At 42.8% G+C, this 28,000-nt stretch overlaps 1 protein-coding gene across 2 annotated transcripts in view; it reads left to right on the top strand.

Annotated features, from left to right (window-relative positions):
- The window catches only part of LOC131230293 (poly [ADP-ribose] polymerase 1), a 100,713-nt gene that overhangs the window by 51,571 nt on the left and 21,142 nt on the right, over positions 1-28,000 (top strand). For both annotated transcript variants that reach the window (XM_058226142.1, XM_058226143.1), the window contains exons 8-14: positions 2,671-2,731; positions 3,607-3,670; positions 3,777-4,034; positions 5,408-5,645; positions 6,035-6,150; positions 6,237-6,313; positions 7,320-7,480. In XM_058226142.1, coding sequence (XP_058082125.1) covers positions 2,671-2,731; positions 3,607-3,670; positions 3,777-4,034; positions 5,408-5,645; positions 6,035-6,150; positions 6,237-6,313; positions 7,320-7,480 — 975 coding nt within the window. The remainder of the gene's footprint in view (positions 1-2,670; positions 2,732-3,606; positions 3,671-3,776; positions 4,035-5,407; positions 5,646-6,034; positions 6,151-6,236; positions 6,314-7,319; positions 7,481-28,000) is intronic.

Genomic DNA, 28,000 nt, shown 5'->3' with positions numbered 1-28,000 from the left:
CAATGTATCGCTAAGTATCGCCAACGTATCAATATCGCTAATGTAATCGTCGATATTTTCAACTATGTAAATTTTAGGTGTCGCTTGTATTGCCAATGCATCAATATCGCTAATGTATCACCAATATTTTCGACTATGTAAATTCTAGGTAATGCTTGCATCATAAGTGTATTGACGATATTTCAATAATATCGCCAATGTATTGATATCATTAATTTTTTGTTTATTAGAAATTTTTTTATTTCAAATATATATATATATATATATATATATATATATTCATGGGCACATGGTTGTATGTAGTGTTCGATTTGTCATTGATAATATTGATAATATCTCGATATTATCGATATCGCAACATGCGAGATATTGAGACCACAATCTTTCGTTTCCTTTCCAATTGTTGATGATTTCTTGGTGAAATATCATGTGTTGTTGATATTTTGCAATATTAATAGATGTTTGGATGGAATGTTGGATTGTTAAATTGGCTGGAGGGGATGGTTGGACAGATTTCTTATACCAGCACATGCTTTTAAGGCCCCATTAAATGGAAACTTGTTATGTTTGTATTCTTTTTGCAATTTTTTTTTTTTTTTTTTCTTTTTGAAATTTCTAAATATGGATACATGTACATTTTAACATCTCCTAAAGTTTCGTTGAAAATTTCATCATTTTTCCTATGTTTCCCTGCAATTTCGATTATTAGCATTATTATCGGCGATATTGATATTGTTTCCATATCCCTGACTAGCGAAACTTGTAGCGATACCGATACTTCGAACACTTCCCGATGCAAATAGTTACAATTTACTTTTTCAATGCTAAAATTGAGGAAGTTGTGAAATAAATGTAGGGCCCATCGTGATGTATGTGGCTTATCCACACCATCCATTCATTATGCCAGATGGATTTGAGGCATGAGCCCAAAAATGAGACAGGTCCAAAGCTCAAGTGGACCACACCATAGGAAACAGTGGGAATTGAACGCCTACCATTAAAAACTTCTTGGCAGCGCCCCCCCCCCCCAAAGTTTTGGATGAAGTCGATAATTGTGTTTTCCCCTTACCCATGTTTGTGTGACCTTATGAACCGGTTAGATGACAAATAAAAATCAATGTGGGCCCTGTGAAAGAAACAACTTTCGACGGTGGATGTATTAAGGCCACTGTTTCCTTTCATGTGGGCCACTTAAGCATTGGATTTGCCTCATTTTTCGGCTCATGCCCCAAAATGTTCTGGTAAAGCAGATGGACGACACCGATATATCATATACATCATAGAGGGGCCCACAAATTTAATCTAGTACTTTTGGACCAGTTTTCAAAACGGAATTTCTCAACCATTTTCCGACCAGGTGAAAATGTAATAATTACTTATTTACAAGGGATTTACGTTGGGCATGGAAAATCAAACATGCCCTTAAGGAGCTTGTTGGTAGTTGGCCACCTGGATCCTATCAAGATTGGGGAGGGTGCTTTAGAAGATAGTTTCATTGGCCATTTTGTGGGGTATCTGGAAAGAAAGAAATATAATAATATTCAAGGTCAATCAAGTGTTTGATGTTGATGATAGGGCGGAGAATTTCATCCATGCTTGTAGCATGGGCTATGGCTGGGCGAAAGGGATGTTTGTTCTCGATGTAGATAAGGAAACAAGGTGGCATTATTAATTTTGTCCATCTCGTTTCTTTTTGTTAGATTTTTATTTTGTATTTCCCTCTTTTTTTTTTTTTGGCAGCGTGTGGTTGCCCTTGGTGGGTGATCTATCATATGCATGTGGGACATGTGCAAGATTTGGTGGACCCATGTTGGTGGGTCATGTGAATGGTCAGTTGATAAGACAAAGGAAGGTCAAAATAGTCCATGCTTAGGAATTTGTTGAGAATGAATAATATCCTATTTCATAAGCATGCATGGGATGTTTTGGTAGGGGTGGTAATTTGAGGACTTCAATAATGTGTGCTTATCAAAGTTGTTAGTCGTTGAATTTATGAGTTTATAGGGTCATTTGTGTGGTTTCTCTGTGATTGCATGTGGTCCCAAGATAATTATTATTTTGAATGATAGTCCCAAGATAATTATTAAATGGGCATGCATCCGTGGGAACTGGGAAGTAATATGGGTGGAGAGGTCTATATAAGACCCATGGGGAGGACTAGTTTTAACAAGTTCCATCTTGTTTTTTCTTTTAGAAAATGTTATAATTTTGTAGTTGAGCTTTGCTCATATGTAGTGGTCCTTCCATTGGATGTTAATCTTTTCCTCTTGGTTCTTGTGTTCTTTTTCTCCTCTTCTTCTCGTTTGCATCCGTGGGCCTGAGGCAGAGTAATGAGAGGGTCACTTGCTCTTAACCCTCTACCTCCTTTTATTTTCCTTTTTTCATTTTAATAAATTTACTCACTTGCAAAAATAAGAAGAAAAAAGACCTGGGTAAAAAGAGGAAGGTTTATGTGTTGTTGGCAGTCTACCGTAAAACTTCTATGAATCTATCATTTAAAAGCTAACACCAAATTGCTGGGAGAGGCTATGATGATGACGATGATGCTAAGACTAGCTACGAAATCATCCATATGATTCCCTGCTGTTATGTATGATATTTCTCATCTTTCGATAAGGTCTTGTTCTGCCATATGCATATTAAGTTCAATTAATACGAGGTAATGTGCAGGATGAATGGAAGACCAAAATTGAAGGGGCGGGTGGAACCGTTCATGCCAAGGTCAAGAAAGGTATGCTCTCTCTTCAAATTGTAGTGTGTGATTGGGGATGCTTACCTCTTCTCCTAGAAAATCTGGCTGGGATCCTATGTGCATTTGTTACAAAGAAGAACTACTTACACAACCCATCCATGGTATGCACGCATGGCATTTATTCATGCCAAACAGATTGACAATCATGGGCCCCATTGAAAGATGATGAATATTATTAAGTCCAAAGAAACGGAGAGAACAAGAAAGGTAAAACAACAAGGAAAGAAAAGAAAAGGGTAACACCACAATCAACACCCAACAAAAAACCTAAGGGGTGCCTAAGCCCAAGAAGGCAACCCTTGGGGCTTCCGATCCCTAATTCATAGAACTACCCGGTTAAGAACCCTTTTAGCAGATACGCGTTTGTTGTGGAAACAACGATTATGTCTTTCACCCCAAATAGACCAGATTACCGCCAAAAGGACCAACCTCCATTTAAAAGAGCCCAGCGCACCACCTCCACAGGCATGCCAGGACCGGAAGAGACTCCATCGCACCCGGCATTATCCTGGCCATTGTGGATGATCCACAGTACAAAATCAATTTAATCGAATGATCTTAGCCATCCGGTAGGTGGCCATTCAAATGGAGAGTTAGGAGAGTGGTCAACATTTCAAATTCATTGGACAAACTCAGCTGGTTCAGATTGCCCAATAAGTATGATTTTCAGACGACATCCACAATGGTCCCCACAGTTTCTGGATGAGTGTGCACGTATGGCACGTGTACCCTGGTTGTGATCATTTGGCGGTGACATAGGAGACCAGCCTGTGAAACTGTAATTTAAGTGAATTGAAATACGCATGCCGAATGATAAATCTTTTGAGCTATCCAAATGTCTGTGTATGTTGCAGACTCTAGCTGCTTGATTGTAAGCGGAGAACTGGATGATGATGATACTGAGATCAGAAAAGCTAGGTGAGAACTTCTGAAGCCCCACTCTTGGTTTATTCTATTCGGTTCTTCTTATATGCTTTCCTTTACAGAGCATTTTTCATTAAAACACTGACACCCATCATGACAGGAGGATGAAAGTACCCATTGTAAGGGAGGATTATCTGGTCAATTGTTTTAAAAAGCAGAAGAAGCTTCCATTTGATCAGTATAAGATTGAAGCTGTCAGTGAGACTTCGAGAAGTGGTATGGTGACTGTAAAAGTCAAAGGAAGAAGTGCTGTGCATGAAGCATCTGGCCTGCAAGACTCGGGTCACATTCTTGAGGATGGGACAAGCATCTATAATACGACATTGAACATGTCCGACCTATCGACTGGCATTAACAGGTGGGATCTGTTCAAAATCGTTTCCTTTTTATATTTTTCTGCATACCATACGGAATGCCTTTGCTGTACATGGTCTTAAGAATGCATACAATTGTGTTTGGATAATATGCTTCTTTAGCTTTGCATTGAAGGTGGTCATGGTTTGGTGATCCAGACTGTTGATCTGGTGGACCTTAAAAAAATTTCCAGATTTTTAGACAGTAGCCATCCAATCTTTTTGGACGGTTGTTGTACTTTTTGTTAGCTGTCTATTTTTGGGTCACTGATAAAAGGGTTAAGTTCTTGTACTTAATGTGTTTGTTTTGTCTTTTTCCCATGTATCAGCTATTCACAGTTAGGGCATTCTAGATTGACAGTATGGTTTCCAAAACATGGGACTTGTATGAACTAGTGCATCAGGACACTCTATTCATCCTGCCAGATTCGTCAATACCCTATAATACATGTTAAGAGAAGTACTTGGGGGAAAAAAAACTCCTGGTGTCTCATTTTTCTGCGTGCCATCAGATTTGTCAGTACCTTATAAAAAATCAATAGCATTCTTGAGTCTTCAACCATCAGATTTATACTAATTTAACAATTTGTTTTAGATCTAATATGATTTATAAGGAATTTCTGTTGAGGTTCTCTATTAGATGCATAAACCATACCATTTCATGTACTGAAAGCAATCCAGGGTATTATACAACGAAAGCTACACATTAGTCTGCTGTATGATTTACATAATTGAAGTTTTCATTTGTTTTCATGGAGGTCAAGTCCTTGCAACTGATATTTTATACATTTAAGGTAGTGCTTTTCAGCCTAATGTATGGATATCATGGTTCTAGTTGACATCTAGCAATCTTTCTGTAAGATAGAGGTCTACTGGACAGTGCCTTATGTCACAACTATTTGTGGGTTCAATCCCAGCTTATCTGTAAAAAGAAACGTAAAAACAAATTTTACTTGTGTGATCATGCTGTTCTTAAGCTTGGCTAATTCTGTTCGTGTAGCCTGGCCCCATACATGATGCCACATGTGCTGATGCAGCAAATGTGTTGGAGATCTATGCTACTACATCAGGTGGTCCATACTCCAGTGACAATGTATAAAACGAATGGATCACTCGAATAACTTGCCACTTGGCCAAGTTTATTTTAGCTATTCATTTGTCTAGAAAGATCCACCGACCATTCTGTCTTGTTGGGCTAGGACATTTGCAGTTGGGCCTACCTGATTGATAGCTCTTGTGTTCCACACGTGTGCTGCAGCAGCATGTGTGGCGGATTTGATGGGGGATGACGTGTATAGGTATGTTGAATTAGCATTGCCACTGTGTCCTATATCCTTGATAGTTTCTGTGAGGCCTGACCACATCTTTGCCTGTGAAGTTACTACATCCTTCAAATCATCGAAGAAGACAAAGGATCAGACTGTTACGTGTTCCGCAAGTGGGGTCGAGTTGGAAACGATAAGATTGGTGGAACCAAACTGGAGGAGATGTCAAAATCCGATGCAATTAAGGGATTCAAACGTTTATTCCTAGAGAAGACGGGAAATCCTTGGGAAGCGTGGGAAAAGAAAAAGAATTTTGAGAAGCAACCTGGCAGATTTTTCCCTCTTGACATTGTATGAGTGGCTTTGAGCCCAAGTTTTCTCACAATCAACTGCTTGCAGATGCACACCTGCCAAACCCAAATGCAAGCATGGAGGGTCCTCATGTGAAGGTGGACCACTCAAATATGATTAATGTGGGTGGTTGGTTATCCCTTTTCAACCATCTGCTTTTTGTACACGTGATTCATCCGATTAGTGGATTCGCCTGATTTTTGCATGTGCCATGAGAACACCTGATAAATGGCCATACCTTTCGAATGCATGCAAGGTTGGCAGTTTTGAGGAGCCTGCATTTGGCATTTGCAGATGTTCGTCTGCAAGTAGCAATTCCTCGTTCTTGGAAATGTTCTTTCCCAATAGTCCTGTCTCTGCCATATTTGATTTCCTTGTTGGATCTGTAGGATTATGGGGTTAACAAACAAGTGTCTAAGAAGAAAGATGTTGGAGATTCCAAGAGCAAACTTGCTCCTCAACTGATAGAATTGATTAATACGCTGTTTAATGTTGAGACTTACAGGTATGGATGAGCACTCTTCTTTCTTTGTTATCTGGCTTGAATTTGTGTAAGGTGAGGCATAAATGACAAGTTGTACTCAATGCCAGGGCTGCTATGATGGAGTTTGAGATCAATATGTCAGAAATGCCACTTGGAAAGCTAAGCAAAAGCAATATCCAGAAGGGTACGTCCTAAATCTTAAATTTTATAATTCTCTGTAAAGTCATTTGGCAGTTCCATAGAATTGTATGTATGTAACAAGACTGCACTTGCTAAAAGTGTTAGAAGTTTTGACATATAGTACCCCCCCTTTTTGCCGGAAGACAAATAACACCCTCCCTTATTCATTTTCCCAAATAATGTCTTTTTTTTTTTTCCCAAATAAGGTTGCAAACCACCCTGCTGTTAAGTTTTGAACAGAAAAACTAACTGTGATCGGCAAAACCTTTCTAAAGAAAATGACAATATTATCCCTTTCAAACGCCCAAACCCCAACCACAACCCTAATATTTATTTTCTATCTCTTCTCCCAAACCTAAACCCTAAAACCTAACCCTACCCTCACCCAAACTAGGTGTAAAAAGGTCCTTTTCCGTGGTCAGCAGTCAGCCGTAACAGCTTTGATATGGTTCCATCATGTTTTGTTGACTGATGTTAACCACAAGGTGGTTTTGACTGAATATAGAAAACAGGAGTTATTTGGAAAAAAAAACATGTAAAGGAGGGTGTTATTTGTCTTTGAGCCAAAAGGGAGGGTGCTGTATGTCAAAACCTTTTTGTTGTGTTGGGAATGTGTCAGTGTCGGATATGTCAAACATTGACACTTCTTTTCTATCATTTGTTGGACGTTGGCATGCCTGTTAGGCAAAACCGTCATCTTTCATTATAATTTGTTACCATTTATATGGGATTAATGTATTTTTGTCTTGACGTTTCTATACTTTACTTTCTGCATGCAGATGCATGCATAATAACATATCTTTTTGTTATAGAACTGTACAGATTGACATGTTATCATGTCTGATTTTTATGTGTTTGACACCTTGTGTCTATGTCCAACACTGATAATCTTGTCTGTGTCCTTGTCTGAGTTACATAGGTCATATCAGTTCTGATTATTACTTCTGGTTTAGACCATAGGGGAGAATTTTGTGCATTCTTGTATACATATTCAATTTCAATTCTTTCAGGTTTTGAAGCATTAACGGAGTTACAGAATCTACTAAACAGTAATGACCATGACACATCTGTTAAGGAGAGCTTGATCGTTGATGCCAGCAATCGGTTCTTCACTATGATTCCCTCAATTCATCCGCATGTCATTAGAGATGAAGATGATTTTAAGTCAAAGGTATATGTCACTGCTCATGATAATATCTGCCTCAAGTGTTCTGCCTTTTTCCCCCATTTCTTTTTGCGATTGCCACATTTGGCTAACCCTATCTCATTCCGTCAAACTTTAATATCTAATGACAATAATGTATGTTCTGTAAAACAGGTGTGTTGATGTCTCTTTATTTCTTCCCTAATTATGCATGTATTTGTTTACCATTCTTAATTGTTTAGTTTGATGAATGGCAAACCTTGTTCATTTGAAATGCCAATTCTTCAGTGAAAGTGAGTCATGTTAGATCTAAGCCGTGGATATATATGGCCTCTTTGAGATTAATTTAATATTGCTTGCTGAAAATAAAAAAGAATTCGATATTCATCAATTTGTAATTTGCATGGCATCATAGCCCTGACCTCTAATTTGGTTTAGAATAAATTCTTATTAATACTGAATATAGTAATACGATCAAAGTATTTCATGAAAGGGGCAAGTAATTTGTTTCAAAGGTTTCTTGAAGGTCAAGATTTTGGTGGTAAGAATCAGATTTTAGGTATTTTTTGGTTGTTAGGCAATTCATTCAATCATCATCATCATAGTCAATATCATCTAAGCCTTATCTCAATCAGTGTTCGAAATATTGGCATCGTGTTATGTATCATACCCTTGAGGTATAGATACATATTGGTTATCACATGGGATATATCGGTTGTATTGTGTAATGTATCGTTGTTGTTGGAAACATTGGGACATTAGTTGAATTTTCAATGGAACTTCAGTGATTGTTAAAAAAGACATCAATACACACAAAATTAAAACATTACAAAAAACAAGTGAACATAATAGGTCTTCTTTGTATGGAGTCCTAATCTGTGCGTTATCTAATTGAATTGATGTAAGTATATTCAAAGTCTATTCATATAATTTATAAATGTAAGAAGCTTGGAAACACAAGCAATACATTCAAAATCAAAAGAAGAATCACTAGATCAGGTTACATGTTTGAACATAGATTGGAATTAATTTGTGAGAAATTGGAAAATTTTGATTTTTTTTTTCTTCAATTTTCTGCAACTCGGTGTTGCGCAGCACGCCAACAACGCAGTGAACCGAGATCCAATCTCCGGTCTCACCCACAAATGATAAACAGAAAGAAATATAATCTAGAAGTAGAATTAAAGCATACCAAATAAACCACAAGACAAGATATACGTGGAAAAACCCCAAACAAGGGTAAAAAACCACGGGTGCAAACTTCCACTATGAAGAAAACGAGATTACAAGCAATCTACTAACCTTTTCCCTTGAATGTATAGAGAAAACCTTTTGCCCACACTTTAGAATAACTCCCATTCTCCTAGAAAAGCCCTAGAGACCCCTATTTATAGTTTAGACAACTTCCCTTTTGCACCCTTGCGAAAATCGACTCAAAAATCCACAGTCCGTGCAGAATTCGGAAACGAATCTGCGTAACCTCGACTGGTCGAGCAGGCTGCTCGACTGGTCGAGCGGACCCTCGACTGGTCGAGCATGGGCCTCGACCGGTCGAGCACCTCAGAATAAAAAAACCTAATACTCACTGGACTTTGAGTCGAGCCAGTCCTCGACTGGTCGAGTGGGCCCCTCGATCGGTCGAGCAAGGCACTCGACTGGTTGAGCGGCCTTGTCCAGATGTGGCTCCACATCTTAACAATCTCTCACTTGAAGACACATCACCATAAAACCTCGTCTTCTACATCCGGAGTGCACTACTTCCTCGTCTTCAAGCTTGAAGACCAATCAAAGCTGAACAGAGCTTTAGCTTCTCCCGTGTGACCGCCTTGGTCAGTATATCCGCAGGATTCTCAATTGTATGAATCTTTTCTAGAGCAATCGATCCATCTTCCAGTAACGAACGTATGAAGTGATATCTGATGTCAATATGCTTGGTCCTTGAATGCAAGGCTGAATTCTTAGCCAAGTGTATTGCACTCTGACTGTCATTGTACAGTTTGTAATCTGCTTGCTTCTTACCCAACTCTTCCATGAAACCTTGCATCCACACTATCTCCTTGCACGTTTCTGTAGTTGCAACATATTCTGCTTTCGTCGTACTGATAGATACTATCTTCTTTAACCGAGAGACCCAACTGACTGCAGCACTACCTAGAGTAAAGACATAACCTGTGGTGCTTCTTCTGCTGTCGATATCTCCTGGCAAATCTGAATCTACGTAGCCTTATAGCTTGATTTCCGATCCACCATAGCATAACCCTATATCCACAGTACCTACCAGGTATTTGAGGATCCACTTCACAACTTCCTAATGTTCCTTCTCGGGGTTGTTCATGAACCTGCTAACAACTCCCACTACTTGAGCAATGTCTGGCCTCGTGCTCACCATAGCATACATGAGACTCAATAGCTGACGTGTATGGGACTTTAGTAATGTAGTTCCGTTCCTCCTGCGTCTGCACCTCCCATATTGAATCGATCAAGTACCTTGGCTATGTACTCTGCCTGTGACAAAACCAGTTTCTTGTTTTCCTTGTCACGCTTTATCCTCATGCCCAGGATTTGTTTTGCAGCTCCTAAATCCTTCATGACAAATTCTCTAGACAGTTTGTCTTTTGAGATCTGAGATGTCCTTCATGCTTGAATCGGCCACAAGCATATCATCAACGTACAGAAGGATGATGTACGGCGCATCAAACTTCTTCAAATAGCAACAGTGGTCTGCATGACATCTCCTGTAACCGTTTCCCGACATGAAACTGTCGAACTTCTTGTACCACTGCCTCGGGGCCTGTTTCAAGTCATATAGACTCTTCTTCAGTCTACACACCTTGTTCTCCTTTCTTGGTGCCACGTATCCTGTCGGCTGATGCATATATATCTCTTCTTCAAGGTCCCCATGAAGAAAGACTGTCTTAACATCTAGCTGCTCTAGATGTAAGTCCTTTATAGCCACTATACTCAAGACCATACGAATTGCAGACATTTTCACCACTGGTGAAAATATTTCGGTGAAGTCGATACCTGCCTTTTGTTGGAACCCTTTCACAACTAATCTAGCCTTGTACCGTTTTGAACCATCATGCTCCTCCTTTAGTCTGTAAACCCACTTGTTATGAAGAGCTTTCTTACCCTTAGGTAGAGTGACTAGCTCCCATGTACGATTAGACTCAAGAAAGTTCATCTCATCATCCATGGCCTGCTCTCACTTGACTCGTGTATCTGACTGTAATGCCTCTTCAAAACACTCTGGTTCACCATTATCTGTTAGCAGTAGATAATGTAAGGAGGGTGAGTATCGGACCGTGGGTCTCCTCTCCCGAGTAGACCTCACAACCGGTGTCTGTGGCTCTGCCTCATATTGCTCCTGTGCATGATCATCCTGTGGCGCTGTAACACCCGTGTCTGGTAACTCTTCCAACTTTACGAATTCTTTTTCCTCGGCTTTATTTTCCTGCACACTGTCCTTATGCATCAGTTTTTCATTGAAGACTATCTTTGCTTCTGATGATTTTCCTGTTTTCTGTATCCCAAAAACCTGTAGCCAAAATCATGCTGCTCGTAGCCTATAAACGTGCACCTCCTGGACTTCGCATCCAGCTTGTTTTTGTGCTCTGCATCAATGTGAACATACGAAGTGCAACCGAACACTCTGAGATGTGCAAGGTTCACTTCTTTCTCAGTCCACGTTTCTTCTGGTAGCCCACCATCCAATGGTGTTGAGGGACTTCTATTGATGAGATATGCGGCAACATTCACAGCATCTGCCCAAAACGTCTTGGCCAACCCTGCATGTAACCTCATGCTTCTGGCGCGCTCAAGGATGGTCCTGTTAATGCGCTCAGCCACACCGTTCTGCTGCGGTGTCCTTGGAATCGTTTTTTGATGTTTGATTCCATTTCCTGCACAATACTCCTCAAATTTCTTATCACAGTACTGTCCCCCATTATCAGATCTGAGACATTTTACTGTTTTACCTATCTCGTTTTCTATCATTACTTTCCACTTCTTAAATAAATCAAATACATCAGATTTGTGCTTTAAGAAATAAACCCACAGTTTTCTACTAGCATTATCAATAAAAGAAACAAAATAACGTGAGCCACCAAGAGATGATATTTGTGCCAGTCCCCACACATCAGTGTGTACAAGCTCCAATAGATGTGTCTTTGGAGCGCATCCTGTTTTCTTGAAACTTACCCTCTTCTGCTTGCCATACACGCAGTCCTCACAGAATTCCAAGTCAATAGACTTCAGTTCTGGTAGCTTTCCTTTTGACAATAACACTTTCATTCCTTTCTCACTCATATGTCCCAACCTCTGATGCCGTAACTGGCCATTCACTCCAGTTAATGCGATTGCGAGTGAACTATACAATCTTTAAGTCACGTGCAAAGTACATTCCTTCTTGCCTCGAGATATCACCAAAGCACCTTTTGTGATCTTCCAGGAATCACTAGTGAATGTCGTCACATATCTGGTATCGGCCAACTGCCCCACTGAGATCAAATTCCGTTTCAAACTCGGTACATGTTTGATATCCTTCAATTTCAAAGCCGTTCTGTCTTTCTGATTTATATGAACGTCTCCCTTTCCAACAATACACGACTCATCATCACCCAGGTACTCTCCCGAAGTCACCCGACACAATCACGCAAAACTTCCTTACACGAAGTGGCATGAAACAAAGCACCCGAGTTTATGACCCAAGACTCATTCCTCGCATCAAGAGACAAGATCAACGCTTGTGTCACTCTCCTCAGATAGATTCGCTGAATCCTTCCCACCTTGAGAGCTTTTTTCTTGTTTCTTGAGCACCCTGCAATCACGTTTCATGTACCCCTTCTTCCCGCAATGCCAACACTGATTTTTGTCTTTCGGTCCCTTGGACTTCTTCCTCGACTTAGAACGTCCATGTTTATTGCCTCCTTTGTTCAGCGATCTTCCTCTTCCTTCAACGTCTAGAGCATTCCCTAAATCTTGTCATGCCCCAGACTCGGTAACCGGACTCACAAGGAACTCGATGGCTGGTTCTGGTTGCAACAGCCTCCGTAGTACCCCATTCCCGGCTCCTGAGGCAGGTTCCGATCCTGGGATCCTACAAGTAGGATTTCCATAACAGTATAATCATTCCAATACGAGTATACTCAAGATCACAACAAGTACATTTCCATCATAAGGAAATCACCGGGGTCCATTACACTGCTGAATGACTACCGCTCTACAGACCCCGTACAGTCAAACGAGCGTAAGAGACCTCACTACCCGCCTGTGGACAGCCAATCACCAGCAAGGCCTGACAGTAGCGGACCCATTCACGAGTTGGTCAGACTCAGCCTAGCAATGCCTCCTTACATCAGGCGAGTAAGGCCACACCCCTATCCAACCGACTACACGACAGTGGGAGTCGTGGCTTAACGGTATAAGGCCCTCGTGCGCTCATATATTCCACCCGGTCATGGTGTTGGAGCAGATCCTTGGTACCATGGAAGTTTTGAGAATTTCACCCATGGGCATCCTATGCACCCGGTATGCTCAAGTAACATTTTTGGTGTCCAAACATGGTCATCCACGATGTATCTGTGGAAGGCTACAGCCCTGATGAAGTAAGGGCAATAATGCTGATATGTTATGCAATGCCAGATGCATGAATCACACAATCAACCATGCATCAATTCCAAGCATCCAACGTGCTCAAGAGGGAATACTATGTCCCTCGGAGAAGGTAACATGCAATGCCCAATGGCACAATATGACCACACACAGTGTCAACCAAGCATACAATGATGTACATGGGTCATGAGGATGAATTTAATCATACTATATGGCGATATACAATGTATATTACATTCCTCCTATCCAAGAAGGAACCAAGACTAGGTACTTAGACAATATCCTTAAAGAATCCAACTTCTAGTGGGGGGGCCCATTTACCTGGGGTAGCCCACGAGGCTAAGTATGCAAGCTACAGGTCTAAGTAATATAGAAATGAGCCTAGCAAGAGTCTAAGATGATTATCCAATCACTCTTAAATACAACCGGGCCTAGAGGGGTTTATAATGGGGACATTTAATCGCCATTCTCCAAAAAGGCATATCAACTATGAACTATATGGATAGAAGGCCCAAGGCCTACATTTAAGATAAAAATAAAGGTAACCACATATATATATTCCTCATAATTGGCCATAAAAAGATATAATACCACTTTTAACGACATGGGCTCCAAGAGGGGAATTAAGGCCCAAGGCTCAATTCCCAATGGCCATAGAATCCATGCATTAAGTTGGACTTGGTGGGCAGCCTGCGTACATAATATACGGCCCAAAAAATAAGTTTGGATGAAATGGGCCCAACTACATCAGCCCAATAACTAGCAATTTAAGTGGGCAACCAAGGGCTCATACTATCCTTATCTCAGCCCACAAGTCCATCAAAATGGTGGAAGTCGGCCTAATATATGGTTGGGCCAAGCTGGGACGTCCCAACCCACTCTGGGCCCATGGGATGCTCCAAAAATCTGATCTAAGATGGGGTCCTCATGTGATCACTAAAGGTGACCCAAAAGAATGCACTGATTAAGCCCAAATATTATAAGAAAACATAAGTATGTAACATGTACACAAGTTCTCAATATGGTGGGCCCCACAGCCGAATAAAGTTTTAACCATAAAATTGTACATCTAAGGCCCTTTGATAAACTTTTAGCCCGTTTGACTTCCTGGACCTGCTAAGGTCCAGAAATTAGTAAACTATGTGGAAATAATCTCATGAAGGCCAACTATATTCACTGGGGGACCCCACCAGATGGAGAGTGTGTATATATTATGAAAAGATCAAGTGGACCTGCTACTGGATTGTGAGTCCAGCAGCAACCCAAGGCAGAGAGTGCTTCCATGATTGGGCGATCCAAAGCTTGAATGGCCTGGACCAACATACGTTGAGGTAGGCTCCACATACATCCATATTTAGCCTCAAATAAACGGCCCAGGGTCTATGGTGGGCCTTTAACCATCCATAGAGAAACCCATGGGCCTACCTTAGGATCACCCAGGAGGACATCCAACCTTAACTGGTTTCCAAAAGGTAGCTCGCTAAGCAAATAAAGTAAGGTCTAAGGCCCAAGCGATGCATGGCCTAATGGGCTATACACAAGCCCAATTCATAGGCAAAATGGTGGGCCCTCAAGTAAGGTTTGGGCCCAATCGTAAATGTCATAAATCCATATATTGTGGAGGGCTTCATGGGTAGCCTAGTAGTTCTTCCTCATGGGCAAATTTCATATTTTACACAAGTGAGTTGGGCCCCACTTTTTGGCCCAAGTATAGGGTCAACTTATTGTGTAGCCAAGGGCCCAATTACTTGCATATTATAGCCCTTAAATCCATCACAATAGATAGGAGAGTATAGGCTCACGATCAATGGGCCTATTTAAAAGGATTTAGTTCACAAGGCCTAAGGAACTAGTCTTTCAATCACATGCAACATTCCATTAAAACTCAACTTGGGTGGGCCTCATATGGGCCCTAATTACACTCAATAATACTATAAAAAAAATGGTAAGATAACTGATTTAAATCCTCCTCAAATCTAGTGGGCCATACTGCCCCAAAACAGACATTTATAAGCAACAATTATTGGGCTCATTGCCAAATTCCAGCCCACCCATTTTCTGGGTTGGTTGGAATCCAACAACAAAAATTATTTTATAGTATATGAAATTTCTGATGGCCCACATACATAACAGTGGGTCCCACCAGATGAGAGGGGGACATACAACTCATATATCAAGTGGGCCGTGCCGTTGGAGTGCAGGCCTAGCAGCAGCCTAAGATAGGGGTGCCTCATGTGTAGGCAGCCCTATGGGCTTAGGTATTTAGCCCAAAATCTCATCTAAATGGGCCCCAATTGGAAACCACTGAAGGGGAAGATGATTGAGTCCCCTAAGGACCCCACATGGATGGATGATGGGATATTCAACACATCTAGGTGGGCCCACAAAGCAGGCTGGACGGCCAGCCAAGGTTGGACGCCCCAGCCTGGGCGTCCCTGCCTGATGGGCCACCCCAGGCCGCACCGAGGGCAGTACAAGGGCCCGATGGCTTTGAAATTTTGCAGGGTGATACTTCCTTGGGCGGGCCACACCCCTTCTGTCACGCCCCAGACTCGGTAACCAGACTCACAAGAAACCCGATGGCCGGTTCTGGTTGCAACAGCCTCCGTAGTACCCCATTCCCGGCTCCTGAGGCAGGTTCCGATCCTGGGATCCTACAAGGAGGATTTCCATAATAGTATAATCATTCTAATACGAGCATACCCAAGATCACAGCTAGTAATTTTGGAATAACTTGGGATAGTATCACATATCTACTGCGAGCTTAGGACAAGTAGTGTCCCTAGTACGTTTCCCTCGTTTTGTTTGAGCCTTCAAGGATTCTAATTCCTATGTGTCTGTCACCTTTGTTCTTTCTGTAGACCATGCCGTCTAGTCAAGGTGCCTATGATTGTGACGCCCGTGGCCGTGGTGCCCATGGACATGGTTCTCATTCCGCTCCAGCGATCTGATTGACTTTTGCTCCACCATCTGAGATTCCTGTTTCCCCTCTGGAGCCTGTCGTACCTATTCCTGAGGCTTCTGCTGTACCCGTGCCTCCGTCAGAGGCCAGTGCTACCCCCGCTTATCTGACGATTCCTGTAGGAGCTGAGCATCTCCAGCAGTTGATGCAGGTCGTCGCTGATGTTCTTCAGACCCGTCGACCCTTTCCTGAGACGCCCGGACAGGCAGAGCAGGACCGTGCAAGCCCCCTTTTGCGAGATTCGACTTCGCAGCGAGCCCCGATGACTGTGTATTTACTTCAGGGAGAAGGCCGAAAGAGGAAGGCGCATTCCAGTGGCTACTATCAGTGTCAGTATCGTCGACATATGAGACGTTTAGGGTTTCGACTACCAGCGGCACAGCCAGTGCCATCTTCTACCCAGTTAGCTTCATCGGCGCAGCTAGCAGTCCCTTCTTCTAGACCATTCACCGGAGTTTGATTCGGTTGTGGGCAGACGGGACACCGTAGGCGCGAGTGTCCCCATCAGCAGGATGGACCTTCGCAGCGACCGCAGTAGCAGCAGAGACCGCAGATGCAGAGGAGACAGACACCTCCCCAGCCACCTCAGGCTTGATTTTGCGCAACTCAGCAGGACCCTTGGTTATTAGGGGAGTCGTTATGGGTATTCTCCTTGTCTCCGTATGTAAGTCTTGTGTTTTGGTGCATCGCACCCTTTCTGTATCCAAGGGCTTTTGTTCACTCAGATTGCTATTAGAGTCTGTCGTAAGGGATTGTCAGTATCGACAATTTTGGGAAGATCGATGTGTTAGGCCGATGATATTACCGTGTTCTGTTTTGGTTGGTGAGATGTTCTTGCCCGCTGAATAGTTTTGTATTGCCAATGTTGAGCTTGTTGGCTTGTTTTGTTGTCAAGGCAGTACTTCTGGTAGAGGATGAAGCGCCAGAGTGCTAGTTTTGTGGCTGAGTGTGACACATGCCAGCGTGTCAAGGCTGATCACCAGAGACCCCCTGGTCCCTTGCAGCCGTTGAGTGTTCCAGAGTGGAAGTGGGAGCACGTATCGATGGACTTCATCGCAGGTTTGCCGAGGACTCAGCGAGGTCACGATACCATCTGGGTTATCTTCGATCGTCTGACGAAGTCGGCTCATTTCATTCCAGTACGTGCTTCCTGGTCTATGGACCGGCTTGCAAAGGTGTTTATTGAGGAGATAGTGAGACTGCACGACGTCCTAGTTTCGATCGTTTCAGACCGAGACTCCAGATTTACGTCTCAGTTTTGGAGGAGTTTCCAGCAGGCGCTGGGGGCCACCTTGCGTCTCAGCACCGCTTATCATCCGTAGACGGATGGGCAGACCGAAAGGGTCAACCAGATTCTTGAGGATATGCTCAGAGCTTGTGTGATCGACTTTGCGGGCAGCTGGGATGAGCATATGTGCCTCGCTGAGTTCGCATACAACAACAGCTATCAGGCGACTATCGGCATGACTCATTTTGAGACACTTTATAGTAGACCGTGTAGATCTCCTAGTTGATGGACCGAGGTTGGAGAGCGTCGTCTCTTAGGTCCCGAGCTTGTGCAGCAGACGTTAGAGGCTATTGATGTTATTAGGCAGAAGATGCGTATAACTCAGAGCCGGCAGAAGAGTTTTGTTGATCGTCGGCGTCGACCCCTCGAGTTCGCAGTCGGGGACATGGTATATCTCAAGGTCTCGCCTATGAAGGGCGTGGTTCGCTTTGGTGTGAAGGGCAAGCTCGCCCCGAGATTTATTGGACCTTTTGAGATTACCGAGTGTGTGGGCGCTTTGGCCTATAGGCTTGCCTTACCTCCTGAGTTGTTCGCGATCCATGACGTGCTCCATGTTTCTATGTTGCGGAAATGTGGGTCGGACACTATTCCCGTGATTGATTGGCAGCCACTTGAGGTCTGTGAGGATGCTTCCTACATTGAGTAGCCGATTCGTATTCTTGATCGGAAGGAGCAGGTCCTCAGGACCAAGGTCATTCCCTTGGTGAAGGTGCAATGGGGTCATCATTCGGAGGCCGAGTCGTCTTGGGAACGCGAGATCGAGATTAAAGAGCGTTATACCCATTTATTCGATGATTGATTGCTTGTATTACTCGTATTGTTTTCTCTTGTGATTGATGATTGAGATATATATATATATATATACACTATGATGATGTTTATGTATTTTGTTGTTCCGGTTTTGTCAATTTCGAAGACGAAATTTCTTTGTTGATGGGGAGGATTGTGAGACCCGACCCTAGTTCCTGTGTGCATGTGTGTGTGAGTATGCATCTCGTTCATTTTGGTCCTGTGGTCCTACCGGTCAAATTCCGGCGACCCGCGACCCTCGGATTGTGTTTGCGGTCATCCTTGAGTCCGGTCACGTAGACCTGACTCGGATCGACCCTAGACCTATGCCATCTTGTTCGTATCGTCGTTGCGGTTTCAACGACGTGTCCTGTGCGTTCATCCGACTTATAGATCAAAAGTTATGAGCATTTCATCATGTGGCCCACTTTTTGTACAAAAGCATTTGGACCACTCCTATGGCACAAGTTTCCATGCACACCACCCACACATACTACAAATTCTATGGAACAAACACCACCCATTCTAGACACCACCCAAACCTATAAGTTTACAACTTTGTTTATATCACCCTACTTGTCATGATGAGTTTTCCTACCAAAGGTAAGAGAGCTCATGATTACCCCTCTACAACTCTCCCTTCCTTTCTCTCCTCTTTCATTTCTCTATTTCCCTCTCGTGCAAGGTGGGGCGTCCACCATCTTCCCCATTTTCCAGCAACTTCTCCCTCTTCTCTCTCCCAATCCCACCTTCTAATCTTCATCACCACCATTAGAGGCCTTCTCTTGAAGCTTTGGAGTTAGTCCTTAAAGAAGGAAGGAGTGATCTTAAGGTGGCTGCTCCTACAATTGTTGATCTCCTTTCTCTCTCTTATTTCTTTTGTTCTTCATGCTTGGGACATGTGGGACCCACCAATCCATGGTGGGGGCCCCATCTAACCCTTTGGATGGGGCCATTGGCCATCCTTCATGCATGTGTCACTCCATGATGGGGCCATTCTCCATGGACCCCATCATGATGCATTTCATAATCTCAGCCCTTCTATGGTCATCTAAACCTTTGTTTTATGGTGGAGATGGCATCCCCACCTCAGATTTTATTATGAAGGTCCATGCATGCATGATCTATAAGATGAGTATTGTATGGTTGATTCTCTGTTTGTGCATAAGGGATTTATAGTGGTGAAATCCCTCTTGAATGGCTGATCTCTCTTTCTTATTCTCCTTCTCCCTCTTTTTCTCTCTAATGTTGCTGATCATGGTGGCCCACCTGATGTGCAAGGCACATTCAACCGTCTACACTTGATGGGACGCCCCTATGTCCCATTTGTTGGACATATGGAGACCCATCTTGTTGTCCACTTGTACTTGCAAGGTCCGGATCGGTTGGGAGCATGTTCCGAATGTGTGTGGCCCATCTAGGTGGCCCCACCTTGATGTATATGAGGATTTTTCTATTTATGGGCTGTCCTAGGCAGCAATATGCATTGCTGTCTATAAATTGCATGAGTTAAATAAAATACTTTTATTATCCCAAAAATTCTATAATTTTCCAGAGAGGTGTCCAACCCATGGTAGGACCTACTTGCAAAATTTTAGGGCCAATGGATCCCATTTGGGCATCCAAAAGGGTGGGCCAACATAGTGGACTGCCAGAAATTTCTGCTGTGCAGTCCAACAGCATAGTCCCATAAAAACAAAATTTTAAAAATATTTTCTCAGAAGGTGGGCCATCTTTCTGGGTCCCACCTTGTTGTAGGCTTGATGAGGGACCTTGGGTCCAAAATTCAGGATTTTCGGACATCTAGAAATATTTTAATTTATTTACGGAAAACAGTCTGCCCAAAAATTCTGATCATCTTGGACGTCCCAACGTGGTGGGCTAGTCCGGCCCTTGCTACGGTGTGCACAGGGGTCCATTGGCCCCAGAAATTTGTAGGTGGGTCTTACCATGGATGAGCCACCTCCCTGCAAATTTTCATAATTGTTGGATACTCAAAAGTATTTTAATAAATTTCGGAATTACAATCTGTCCAGGTTGAAATATTGCTGGAAATATAACTGTCCTGAATTTGGGCCATCTAAATGGGTGGGTTCTGGGCCTCCAAAATTCTTGAAATTTGGACCCAAGGTCCCTCATCAAGCCTACAAAAAGGTGGGACCCAGAAAGATGGCCCACCTTCTGAGAAAATATTTTTAAAATTTTGTTTTTATGGGACTATGCTGCTGGACTGCACAACAGAAATTTCTGGCAGTCCACTATGTTGGCCCACCCTTTTGGATGCCCAAATGGGATACATTGGCCCTAAAATTTTGCAGGTAGGTCTTACCGTGGGTGGGACACCCCTGTACAAAATTTTAGAATTTTTGGGATAGTAGAAGTATTTTATTTAACTCATGCAATTTATGGACAACAAGGTATATTGCTGCCTAGGACAACCCATAAATAGAAGTCCAGCAAGAAAAATCCTCATATACATCAAGGTGGGGCCACCTAGATGGGCCACACACAATCGGAACATGCGCCCAACCGATCTGGACCTTGCATGTACAAGTGGACAGCAAGATGGGTCTCCATATGTCCAACAAATGGGCCATAGGGGCGTCCCATCAAGTGTGGACAGTTGGATGTGCCTTGCACATCAGGTGGGCCACCATGATCAGCAACATTAGAGAGAAAAAGAGGGAGAAGGAGAATAAGAAAGAGAGGCCGACCATTTAAGAGGGATTTAGCCACTATAAATCCCCTATGCATAAATAGAGAATCAACCATACAATACTCATCTTATAGATCATGCATGCATGGACTTTCATAATAAAAATCTGAGGTGGGGATGCTATCTCCACCATAAAACAAAGGTCTAGATGACCATAAAAGGGCTGAGATTATGAAATGTATCATGATGGGGTCCATGGAGAATGGCCCCATCATGGAGTGACACATGCATGAAGGATGGCCAATGGCCTCATCCAAAGGGTTAGATGGGGCCCCGACCATGGATTGGTGGGTCCCACATGTCCCAAGCATGAAGAACAAAAAAAATAAGAGAGAGAAATGAGATCAGCAATTGTAGGAGCACCCACCTTAAGATCACTCCTTCCTTCTTTAAGGACTAACTCCAAAGCTTCAAGAGAAAGCCTCTAATGGTGGTGATGAAGATTAGAAGGTGGGATTGGGAGAGAGAAGGGGGAGAAGTTGCTGGAAAATGGGGAAGATGGTGGACGTCCTACCTTGCAAGAGAGGGAAATGAGAGAAATGAAAGAGGAGAGAGAGGGAGGGAGAGTTGTAGAGGGGTAATCATGCGCTCTCTTGCCTTGGGTAGGAAAACTCATCATGGCAACTAGGGTGATATAAACAAAGTTGTAAACTTATAGGTTTGGTTGGTGTCTAGAATGGGTAGTATTTATTCCATGGAATTTGTTGTGTGTGTGGGTGGTGTGCATGAGAACTTATGTCATGAGAGTGGTCCATATGCTCTTGTACAAAAAGTGGGCAACATGATGAAATGCTCATAACTTTCGATCTATAAGTCGGATGAATGCACAATACGCGTCGTTGGAACCGCAACGACGATACGAACGAGATGGCATAGGTCTAGGGTCAATCCTAGTCGGGTCTACGTGACCGGACTCAAGGATGACTGCAAACACAATCCGAGGGTCGCGGGTTGCCGGAATTTGACTGGTAGGACCACGGGACCAAAATGAACAAGATGCATACTCACACACACATGCACACATGGGAACTAGGGTCGGGTCTCACAAATCCCCTGAAACTCCTGATGCCTTTCTTCTAGATTCTTCGCTGAGAATTAGACCAGCCACATCATCAAATTTCAGTTTTGTCAACATTAAAGAATTGCTCACAGCAATTATTAAACCATCCCAACTGTCTGGCAAACTGGACAAGATCAATAACGCCCTGACCTCGTCTTCAAAAACAATGCCAACGGATTCTAACTGGCTCGTGACTGTATTGAACTCGTTTAGATGTTCAGCCACGCTCCCACCATCTGACATCTTCATGTTGAATAGCTGTTTCATAAGATGAACCTTGTTGGACACCGAGGGTTTTTCATACATCGTAGCTAGGGCTTCCATTAATTCTTTTGTGGTTTTCACCTTGGATATATTGAAGGCGACGCTCTTAGACAAAGAAAGTCGGATCGTTCCTAAAGCCTTCCGATCCAATAAAAACCATTCATCATTTGTCATCTTTTCTGGTTTCTTCTCTTTTCCTCCTAGAGGAATATAGAGGTCCTTCTGATACAGATAATCCTCCATCTGCATCTTCCAGAAGGCAAAGTTTGAACCATCAAACTTCTCAATTCTAGTCTTCCCTTCTTCCGTCATCGCTCCCAATAGAACTAAACCAATAGCTCTGATACCAGTTGTTGCGCAGCACGCCAACAACGCAGTGAACCGAGATCCAATCTTCGGTCTCACCCACAAACGATAAACAAAAAGAAATATAATCTAGAAGTAGAATCAAAGCATATCAAACAAATCACAAGACAAGATATACGTGGAAAAACCCCAAACAAGGGTAAAAAACCACGGGTGCAAACTTCCACTATGAAGAAAACGAGATTACAAGCAATTTACTAACCTCTTCCCTTCAATGTATAGAGAAAACCCTTTACCCACGCTTTAGAATAACTCCCGTTCTCCTAGAAAAGCTCTAGGGACCCCTATTTATAATTTAGGCAACTTCCCTTTCGCACCCTTGCGAAAACCGACTCAAAAATCCACAGTCCGTGCAGAATCTGGAAACAAATCTGCGTAACCTCGACTGGTCAAGCATGGGCCTCGACCGGTCGAACACCTAGGAACCAAAAAACCTGATGCTCGCTGGACTTTGAGTCGAGCCAGTCCTCGACCGGTCGAGTAGGGCACTTGATTGGTCGAGCGGCCCTGTCCAGATGTGGCTCCACATCTCAACACTCGACCCTTCTCTTCCAAATATTGAAATTGAAGCTCCCAATCTTTGTAACAATTTGAAACTAATTTAACCTAATTTATAGGGAAAAAATGATTGAAAATTGAAAATGCTCACTGGATCGAACATGTGGAATATATCCCACTAGTTGTGTGTTTCGTATCACACAGGTGGGATACAAGATATATCTTGGGATATATCAACCAACATTGTCGATACTTAAAACACTGCTGTCAACTAATTGGGTTTAGCTACATGAATCCTATTATGCCATTTCATTCCAATGGCCATACCCTCAGTTAAACCATTAATCCTCAAGTCTTTTCTTACTTCATCTTCCCATGTCCTTTTGGGCCTTTCCTCTGCCCTTTTAAAGCCTTCAACTTGAACCAACTCACTCCTAACCAGTGCAATTATGTATCTATTGCTCATGGACAAACCATTGAAGTCTACTTTCCTCATCTTATTACCTATTGGTGCTACTCCAATGCATTCCTTTCTAGTCTTATCGTTCCTCGTCTTGGCACTCATCCATCTTAACATCCTCGTTTCAGCTACACTTATTATATGCACATGTTTTTCCTTGGCTGCCCAACATTGTCTCATAAAACATTTGATGCAGGACACATGATTTAATGCTTGCGTGCAACATGGAGATTATGAAAGAGTCCATAAAGTAATTCAATTAACAAAAGATGCTAATCTACCAAGTAATTAAGAGTAAACAATAAGAAATAAAATCTGATTTAGCCTAAATCACATACCCGCATGCTAAGAAATCACGTAAATTAATTAAAACTAGGCTCGATGAAAGGATAAAACTTCCAATTTAGCACAGGCACGTTCCACACTCATGGGATAGATTTGTAGGTTTTATGAATAGGGTTAGAAGGGAGAAAATCTGAAATTTGAAGAATTAGGGTTCATGGGAATTGAGAATTTTAGAATTAGGGTTTTTATTTATTTATTTTTATAAATTAGGGAAAATCTAGGAAAGTTAGAGATTTTAGGTTTAGGGTTAGGGTTTTGGGAATGGAAGAAAGGAGTTTTGATATAAGGATAGAAAGCTAAAAGGGGCTAGGTGGGATTCACACGTGTGGCCGTATGGTCACACGTGTGTCGTGGGAGGATGGGTTTAGGTCGATTAGGGTTTGGATTGTGAATGTGTATGAGAAAGATTTGGGAGAAGACGAAGATCTGGGATGGGAGAATTAAGAACCTGAAGAAAATACCTGGATGGGGGAGAAAAGAGAAGATGGTGTGAGGATAGATGGAGACCTCGCACCTCCGTTGATGAAGATTAGTTCCGCACCAATCTTCCTTGCAAATCGCATGAAAGTATTTTCAAATCGCATGAAGATGGGAGAAGAAAACAAGAGCTTTTTTATTTTATTTTATTTAAATTATCACAAAATCCAATAAGGGTTGGAACTCCACCCCATGTGCTTTTATTATTAAAATTTCAACGTAATTACAATTATGCCACTCACTTAAGTGAAGTGGCCTATCGTCCAAAATAAGAAAATTAAAACATTTATTATCAATCTCAACCATCAAATAAATCCTAAAAATAACAAAAAACATAAAGAAAGCAAGATCAGAGTCCAAGGGGCCTAGATCTAAAAGATCTGGTGGCCCGATGGCCTGATCGACAAGATCCAACAGTCGGATCGACACGAAATAGCAATCCTATAACTAAAATGATCTCCTAACCAGCCCACATGCATCATCCCAAGGTAGGGTCTTCCTGATGCACGTCCAATGTATGTGAGGTCTTCAAAATGGCCCGGCGGGCCCCATCTGGAACTCGTCTCCCATCTACAAAGAAAGCCGCGCTAATATGGGTGATTGTCTGTCTTTGGTACATCCGAGTAGGTCCTCTAATGTCCCCATCAGTTCCCCTTGATTGAGGAGATTTCGACTCTGGCAAAATAAAACTGCAGTGATGCGCGAGGAGATCTGGGTCTCGTCACTGAAGCTTTGCCTCTGTGATCCACGTACTATTTGATTTTGGTCTGCCCTTCCACTTGACAAGATACTCCTGGTAATTGCAATGTTGTGGGAAATCGCTTCTTCATCTAAGATATCCTCCATCTCCTCTTCTCATAGGTATGGATGGTAAATGTTGAGAAGGGGGGGTTAGGTAATGGCCATGAGTTTTGAGACAGGTCAGGGGCATCATCATCAAAGTTCATGTGAGGGTTAGGGGAATGTCCATAAAACGGTACAAGAACTTCCACATTAAATGTGGAACCGATACCTATGTTAGGTGGAAGATCTATCAAGTAAGCATTCGAACCCAATCTTTTCAAGATTTTATATGGTCCAGTGTTACGGGCTAGTAATTTTTTTATGGTTCTATGCATAAACCCTTTTGGACGTATTTTAATCATGACTTCATCACCCATAACTAACTCTTTAAACCTATAGCGTGAGTCAGCAATCATTTTGTACGTTTCATTACTTGTATTTGATGCAGGACAATTAACCACTTGCTCTAAAAGCTCGAACTGTTATAGCATGACGAATCAATCCTTTTATCTCATGGCCTAAGCCCCACATCTCATGGGTTTGGACCTCGGCCGAACCCCCCTCGTAGGCCCCAAATCACATAGGTACCGCCTCACACGAGCCACCCGCCTCACACAGGCCATCCACTCCGAGTGTGTCCCTACATCCCGCAGGCTACCCCACTCGACCCCGGTGTGAAAATGCCCCTGCATTAATCACCCTCGGTGAGGAGTCTCGAACCCGAGACCTCCTGCTTTGATACCAATTTGATGCAGGACAATTGACCACTTACTCTAAAAGCTCGAACTGTTAAAGCATGGCGAATCAATCCCTTTATCTCATAGCCTAGGCTCCACATCTCATGGGTTAAAACCTCGGCCGAACCTCCTTTGATGAGGATAATGTGAAGAAGAGATGAGAATATTGAGAGAGAAGGAGGAGGAGAGTTTGGGAGAGATGATGTGTTAGGCTTGCTTGCCCTAACACATAATATTTTATTATGATAAAGCATATAGTACACTACAGGGGAATAGGGAAGTGTGCACATGCACTTACACTAAAAGGACACACAATAAATACAATACACTAGCATTCTCTATACTCCTCCTCAAGTTGGAGCATAGATGTTGATCATGCCCAACTTGTCACGAACACGATGAAGAGCATCTCGACTCAAGGACTTTGTAAGAACATCAGCAAGTTGATCCCCAGATCGAACAAAGGAGTGACAATTTCCTTAGAAGCGACTTTCTCCCGAATAAAGTGACAGTCAACCTCAATATGCTTGGTTCGCTCGTGGAAAACTGGGTTACGAGCAATATGGATGGCCGCTTGATTGTCACAGTGAAGAGGAATAGGACCCGAAGGAGGATAGCCAAGTTCTTCAAGAAGATTGCGAAGCCACACAAGTTCACATGTCGCATAAGCCATAGCACGATATTCAGCTTCAGCCGAGGACCGGGCAACAACTGGCTGTTTTTTGCTCTTCCAGGTTATAAGATTGCCACCTAGGAAGGTACAGAAGCCGGATGTAGAGCGGCGATCAAAAGTACTACCTGCACAATCAACATCATAGTAGCCAGAAAGATGAAGATGACCATGCAATGAAAGTAGAGGCCAAGACCCGGTGATTTTAAATACCGAAGTATGCGGAGCTGTGAGATGAGAAGTACAGGGAGCTTGCATGAATTGGCTAACAACCCCCACCGCAAATGAGAGATCCGGGCGAGTAATAGTCAGGTAAAAGCCGGCTTACAAGTCGTCGATGCATCTCGGGATCAATAAGGAGAGTACCATCATCTGGTCGAAGCTTCTGTGAAGGATCCATGAGAGTGGTAGCAGGCTTGCATCCTAACATGCCAGTCTCCATGAGAAGATCGAGCACATATTTTCGTTGTGACAAGACCAATCTGCATGATGAGCGGGCAACTTCAATTCCGAGGAAGTAGTGAAGAGGACCAAGGTCCTTGATTTCAAACTTAGTCTTCAAAAATTCTTTGACCTCTCTCATTCCAACCGAATCACTACCAGACAGAACAATATTATTCACATAGACAATGAGAATCATGCTGCCTGTTGATCGACGACATATAAAGAGAGAATGATCGGCATGACTGCGAACAAAGCTGAACTCTAAGAGAGCCTGACTAAAATTTTCGAACTATGCTCGTGGGGATTGTTTGAGTCCAGAAAGAGCTTTTTTCAACCAACATACAAGCGCAGGGTTGTGAGAAGCAATAAAGCCAGGAGGTTGATGCATGTAAACTTCCTCTGCAAGGTCCGTATGGAGAAATGCATTCTTCACGTCAAGTTGAAACAAGTGTCATGATAAATTAACGGCTAAGGAGATCACAACGTGAATCGAATTAAGCTTAGCCACCGGAGATCCATGTCTCAAGTAATCCACACCATGAGTCCGTGTAACCTTTAAGCAACAAGACGGGCTTTATAGCGATCAATCGAGCCATCCGGAAGAAACTTGATTGTATAAACCCATCGACACCCAACAGGCTTATGGCCTACAGGAAGTGGCACAAGATCCCATGTATGATTCTTCTCAAGAGCGACATTTCTTCCATCATCGCTTTTGTCCAATCAGGTCCAAGAGCATGTGAGAGAGATCTAGGAATAGTCTGTGATGAAAGGGAAGCTGCAAACGACTGAAAAGATGGTGAAAGATGATCATATGAAACGAAATTACTAATGGGGTGTTGAGTACAAGATCGTGACCCTTTGCGCAAGGCAATGGGAAGATCTAAACTCGAGTTAGGAGAGTCACCTGAACCAACATCCAAAGTAAGCGGAAGGGTAGATGACTGAGCTTGTGAAGATTTATCTCGACGCTGATACACCCGCAGAGGCTTAGGCTCACCCATATCACCAACAGGATGCTGAATAGAGGGGAGAGGAGTTTTCCCATGATCACTAGTGGAAAGAGGATAAGAGT

The sequence above is a fragment of the Magnolia sinica genome, chromosome 17, assembly GCF_029962835.1.
Source record: "Magnolia sinica isolate HGM2019 chromosome 17, MsV1, whole genome shotgun sequence".
NCBI lineage: Eukaryota > Viridiplantae > Streptophyta > Magnoliopsida > Magnoliales > Magnoliaceae > Magnolia > Magnolia sinica.
Note: the sequence above shows the minus strand (reverse complement) of the source record. Positions and strands in the feature narration are given on the sequence as shown.